The sequence below is a fragment of the Ochotona curzoniae genome, unplaced genomic scaffold (genome assembly GCF_017591425.1).
Source record: "Ochotona curzoniae isolate NIBS_2020 unplaced genomic scaffold, NIBS_Ocur_1.0 scaffold_1037, whole genome shotgun sequence".
In the NCBI taxonomy this organism is placed as follows: Eukaryota; Metazoa; Chordata; class Mammalia; order Lagomorpha; family Ochotonidae; genus Ochotona; species Ochotona curzoniae.
The window spans coordinates 27,711,214-27,717,641 of record NW_024467083.1 but is presented as its reverse complement, the minus strand read 5'-3'; the positions used below and the strand labels follow the sequence as shown (position 1 = coordinate 27,717,641).

Genomic DNA, 6,428 nt, shown 5'->3' with positions numbered 1-6,428 from the left:
TTATGTAGCCAGCTTCTTGAGGGCACCCTTGACCTCCTTGTTCCTCAGGCTGTAGATGATGGGGTTCAGCATGGGGGGCACAATACAGAAGAGAACAGACACCAAGATGTCCATGTCCAGGGAGTAGCCTTCACTGGGCCTGTCATAATTAAGGTTGGCTGTTCCATAAAATACCACCACCACAGTGAGGTGGGATGCACAGGTGGAGAAGGCCTTGCTCCTGCCCTGAGCAGAGGGAATCCTAAGGATGGCAGAGATGATGCAGATGTAGGACACTGCAGTGAACAGGCAGGGGCTCAGGCCGATGGTGGCACTGGCCACGTGCAGCACAGACTCATTGACAGAGGTGTCTGAGCAGGAGAGCTTCAGGAGCAAGGGGATGTCACAGAGGAAGTGGCTGATGTGGTTGGGTCCACACAGAGTGAGTGTGGCTGTCAGCACTGTGTGTGTCAGAGAATTGACCAGTCCACACAGCCAGGAGGCAGTCACCAAGGAAGCACAGACCTTGGCACTCATGAGAACTGGATATTGAAGAGGGCAGCAAATGGCCACATAACGGTCATAAGCCATAGCGGCCAACAAGACACATTCAGTGCCAGCACATGTGACAAAGAAGAACAGCTGGGAAAGGCATCCGTTGTAGGAGATGGTCTTCTTGTCCCGGAAGAAGTTCACCAGCATGACTGGCATGGTGGTAGACGTGTAGCAGATGTCCAAGAAACTCAAGTTGCTGAGGAAGTAATACATGGGCGTGTGGAGAGCAGGACTGACCCTGGTGGCCGTGATTATGAGCAGGTTTCCTAGGAGTGTTGCCAGGTAGATGACCAGGAAGACCAGGAAGAAGAGGCCCTGGAGACTGGGGTGGTTGGAAAATGCCAAGAAGATGAATTCAGTGACATAGGTTTGATTGTTCATTGGAAACGGTGTCACAGCTATGAAACAATAAAGAAATCATGTTGACACTTTATTGGAAGCACACCAAATGGATTAAGTCAAACAGTGCCTGGAAAGCAGTGTGAGCTATGGAGAGAAGTAAGTCTTCTTTAAGGTCACAACTCCTCATGGTTTTTTGCATGTCTGCTGGTTGGTGAGAAAAAATGAAAATCTTGTCATAACCTACAATAAGCTACTGATTCCAACTTACTGAAGTTAATTTCTCTCTGACTCTACAGTATATTCCTGCTAACATTAAGCTTCACTGTTGACTTAGTGGCTTTAAATATCTTACTTTTTATAGTAGCATATTTTAATTATGAAAGGAAGGTAAATTTTAAGTGCCTAAGGTTTGACTTCAGCAAATCTACTGAAAAAAGTTGATATAATACCAATTTTCTATGAAGTTATCTAATCTGTGATCTAGTCTGTGAATTGCATTGTCTGTTTCTTTTAAAGCTTGGAGGTGAGATAAGAGCAGAAACAGTGGGCTCTTGAACTAGGTCTGTGTGGATTGAGATCCTACATTCACTGCTTACTGCATGTAGCTGATCTCTGTTCCTTTCTTTTCACATTGTGTTCTGCTGTTAATGGCATCTATTTTATAATTGTTGGAAAAAGCAGCCTGAGGTAATGTAAATTATGTACTTTACATATTACCTAGGCAGAATGTTCCTTACCAGTTGAAAAGTTACCTTTTATCTCAGTATTACTGATATTAAATAAGCATGATTGATTGTTGAATTTTCTCATATTATTATTCTGTATCCTCTGAGATGATATATGTATTTTCTTATTTAGTTTATTAATGTGAAATATATAAGCCTTTTGAAGTTTGAGCCTGAAGTATATAAAAAATAATAGAATAATATATCACAATCAGTTGAAATTGACCTCAGACCATTTTGGCAGTTTTTGATTAGGATTTTTGAATCTTTATTCATGAAGGCTGATATTAGTTTATGGCTATCTTCTCTTGTACTATCTTTGTCTAGTTTTATTCTCAGTGTGCCACAGGCCCTACAGAATCTGTTGGGAGATTTTTCTTATATTATCTAGATTTCTAGGTATAGAAGTATTATTACTTTTTTCTTGAATAGTAAAAATAGTAAAAATGAAGCCCTATGAACCTGTGCTTTTCTTTTAGGGAAGGGCTTAAGGTATAAACCTATTCTTTTGACAGTCATATTTTATTGGGCATTGACTCTCAGGTTATGAAAGGATTCAGCAGTAATGGAGTTCTGCACGCAGTAGTGCCTGGCCAAGGAGGTCCTGATCAACAGGGCAGAGGGCACCCTCCATGCTGGCTGCTCTTCAGCGGGGCCTATGTAGGCACTCATATTGGAGCTCCTCATTAAGAACAACAGTGGCTGAAAATAATCACGGTTTGAACTGCCTGAACTGGATGCTCCCTCCGTTGACTCTTCTGTTCTTGTTGTTATACCAGTAGTAACCACTTCAAAGCTCACTTCAGGGTGAAATCCCGCATCCATAGCCAGCCTGCAGCTCCTGAGTTAGAGACGTGTGGGTTTTTTTTCTCCTTCATTGGTGGAAATAAAATCATCTTGCAGTCTACAAATTCAGCTTCTTTAATATATGTACATATCCATATTATCTATTTAATCTTGAGTGAGTTTTGATGCGTTCTGATTCTTTTGAGTATGTTTCATCTAAGTAGTATTTATGAGCATAGAATTGTATATGGTATCCATAGTTATCCTTTTAATATAGGATAAGTATTGTTCTCTTTAATGCTAATATTTATAATTGCTGTCTTTTAGCTTTTTTCCTTAATGAGTCGGGTTAAGAATTCATCTGTTTTATTGACCTTTTCAAACAGCAAGATTATTTTTATTAACTTTCTCTAGTGTTTTCCATTTCATTGATTTCTTTATTATTTCATTGCTTTTGTTTGCCTTGGGTTTAATATATTATTCTTTCTTTTCTGCTTAAAGGTGAAATTTTAGGTACTAAATTCAAATGTTTTTCTAATATAAACACTGAATGTCTTTTTTATATTTACATTTAGCAGTTTATAGTATTAAAGTGAGATTTTACAGAACTTCATGCATTTTAAGATAATCAAAACAGACTTATAATTCTAACAAACCATATGTTAAAAATTGAAGAGAATAAAGATGGTAGAATAGGGTAAGGACACATTTAAATAGACGGAGAAATATTTAACCAGTATGAAGCAGAGAGGGCACATTCCAGGAAATAGGAGAGGGCAGCATAACAGCAGAGAGGTACCCAGAGACTGACAGACACAGGAAAGCAGTGAAAATAATGGTGTGGTGTTGCAGTGACTGATATCCCAGTGACGTTCACCAGCAGCTGGAACTACACCACCTACCAAGTGGAAGGGACTTTCACTGGAAGCTCAGGAGATGAACCCAGACAAAGAACTGCCCATCCTGCTGGTTTGTTTGATTTGACAAGGAGCAGAAACAGAGAAGCAGATCCCAGAGGACAGTGTGGGAACAGGGTAGATTTCACAACCCAGTCTGCCTCTGAGAACCAAATTGTACAACATCTTGTTTAAGGAGGCAAAGGCAAGGGAAAGGACTGAGCATACACGGAGCTGGGATTGAACTCATTTCTGACTCAGCAAACTGCAGCAACATTGTATCTTACAGGTTCCACCCAAGACAGGTCCAGGTAGCCCTCAGACATGATAGCCAGCAGATCAAGAACTCTAGTAGTGGCACATCAGATGCCATTTTTTACAGTGTGGCAAATAATTTGACTGCAGGGACAACAGTAAGATGTGCATGTGCTGAGCTCGCAAGAACTTACTGAGTTCAGTACATTGCACTGGTCCCACAGGAAAATAATACAGACTATGACTTCATATGGGTCAAAATAGGTCCATGTGGCCCTCAGATGTGACAGGCAACAGGTTCTGGCAAGATCAGCACCACCAACAAAAACCTAGCTCTGTAGGACTCCAGGTGTCTTCCTAATCCTGGGACCTCCTCCAACTGGAGGTGGGAGAAAGGTTGTGCAAACAGTGGTACAGCCTCAGCATAGTATCACAATAGGTGGAGAGTGGTGAGCAAGGAGCTGGGGCTATGAGACCATGATGGAAATCTAACGTAAGAACCCAGACCTGGAACTCGCTGGAGGGAGTGGCACAATTAGCTGCAAAACAAAGAGCCGTGCTCCAACTGCAATAAGTAAAATAGAACTGTAGACCAGTGGGTGACACTGCTTAGAAACCTGCCCTAAGGGGAAGATTGTGTTAACCAAAAGTACAATGACCAAAAGCAAAAGAGGAGACAAAGGCACAATGAATATTACTGAAGACTCCCCTGCAAAGAAGCAAAACCCTATGTCAACCTCAGAGTTCACTGAGGAAGACATCGAGAAAATGGGGAATACAGAATTCAAAACACTTGCTGTAAAGCTTCTTAGCAACAAGAAGCATGTAAAGCAGGCATTGAAAGAATTTAAGGAATATGTCACACAGGAAATGAATCAAATGAAAGCTGATCTATCAGAAATGAAGAATACAGTGGAGAAAATTAAAAGTACAGTGGAGAGTCTCCAAAATAGAATAGAATGAAGCAAGCAGAAGAAAGAATCTCAGAATTGGAAGATATTTCTTTTCACCAGGGCGAAACAAAGGAAAAGCTGGAAGCAGAGCTGAATTAGGCCAAAAAAGGTATTCAAGAACTGAAACACACTAATAATTGAAAGAGGCCTAATATAAGAGTTATGGGAGTTCACAGAAGAACAGCAACCTTCCTTCGGGATTCGGGAAAGAAGCTTTCTCTGGTCCTTACTTAGTTCCAACTTTGGATCCCCATCCTCTCTTGCAATGACCATCAGGGTTGCTCCAACACTCCCCCCAAAACAAACAAACAAACAAACAAAATCAGAATAGACAGAGAGCAATAAGGAAAGCTTAGAACCAGACAGGAAAGTCAGTGTGGATTCACATATACCTTACTAGGTAGGACACAGAGATTAGATACTCCTCACGGGGGAATGGAAGTTTTCTCTGCACACCTCTCCTAAAACTGTTCTGCACCTCAACTGTTGACATATGCTTTGCTGGAGTTACAAGCCAGTTTAGACTATCCTAAAATCTGCCAGGTTCAGTAGAATTATGTTTCAATGCTATAAACTGCTGAATACTAAAATGAGGATAGACACGAGACAGCTGAATAGTACCCTATAGCCATTTTAAGGTGTATAGAAGCTGGTTGTATATAAACTATATGCAAATGTCAATGAACTAGTCACAGGATGTGGTTCAGAACTTGCATCCTGTAACACATTGGTTACTCAATACCATGACAATTAATTCCATAATGTTGCAAATTGTTGATGTTAAGTTGGGGCTTTTAATTGATCAAGATGGTATTCTGCCAGCTCTACCTTCAGACCAGAGATGATTTTCTCCAAGAAATGGTTGAATATATCTGAACAATTAGATGCTGGACTCTTTGCTTGTTATATGCTTGCAGTGAAAGACTCTCAACTGAATTTGAACTGTGGTAATGCAACAAGGTGGAGAAATCCACCATGGGGAGAGGGTAGGGGAAGGAGTTGGGGGAATCCCAGAGCCTATGAAACTGTGTCACATAATAATAATAATAATAATAATAATAATAATAATAATAATAATAATAAAAAAACAAATAGAAAACCTTAAAAAAAGTTATGGGAGTTGCAGAAGGTGCAGAAAGAGAAACTTGGATTAAAGGTATATTCAATGAAATACTAAGGGAGGGGATAAGGGAAGTCCCAGGAGCCTATGGGACTATATCATAAAATGAAAATAAAAATAATAATAATAGATAAAAGATTTTTCAAAAAAGAAGAGGAAACGAAACGAAAAACAGTTTGAAACATATAACACTTTTAGGCAGGTGCACAGAGAAATCTCCAATAACTTGGCTCGTGAGTAATAACTGAACTCAGCATCCTACTTAGTGAGTTCTAGGAAAAGCCAAATTGGGAGCCTGACCAGTAAGGTACAGGCTGAGCAATTATAGGCCAGCTAATTTGGGGGCTCCTGAGTGACCCTGAGGATCATTGCAAGAGAGGATGGGGAGCCCATTAACAGAACAACAGGTTATACATTGTGGTTTATCATAGAGAGGTATAATGCATAGTTATTTTAAAAGAACACATATTACTGATACATGCTGTAACACCTACAAACCTGAAAATACTTTGCTGGGTGAAAGAAGCCAGACACAAAAAAACATATGGAATATGAACTTCTTTCTTCAAATAAAGTTCAACAACAGGCCATTCTAGATCACTAGAGTGATCAGGTAGTACTAATGGCTGCTTCTGATGTTTTTGGATGGGATTAATTGGAAGGGAAAATAATGTACTTATATGAGATGACATCTTGATTTTGGTAGTGTATGTGTGTATATTATATATATCTCAACTTGCATATTTAAATTTGTGTATTTCTGAATATGAAGTATAATTTAGTTTTTAAAAATAAGGGTTTTTTTTGAAAAACAGGA

The 6,428-nt window shown here is 39.7% G+C and overlaps 1 protein-coding gene across 1 annotated transcript; it reads right to left on the bottom strand.

Moving 5' to 3' along the window:
- On the bottom strand, positions 1-2,426 carry LOC121168745 (olfactory receptor 5V1-like). The gene is made up of 2 exons (XM_040999056.1): positions 2,378-2,426; positions 1-932 (listed from the first exon to the last, which is right to left on the bottom strand). Exons 1-2 carry the CDS (start codon positions 2,424-2,426, stop codon positions 1-3), a joined length of 981 nt encoding a protein of 326 aa, XP_040854990.1.
- Positions 2,427-6,428: the final 4,002 nt, after the last annotated feature.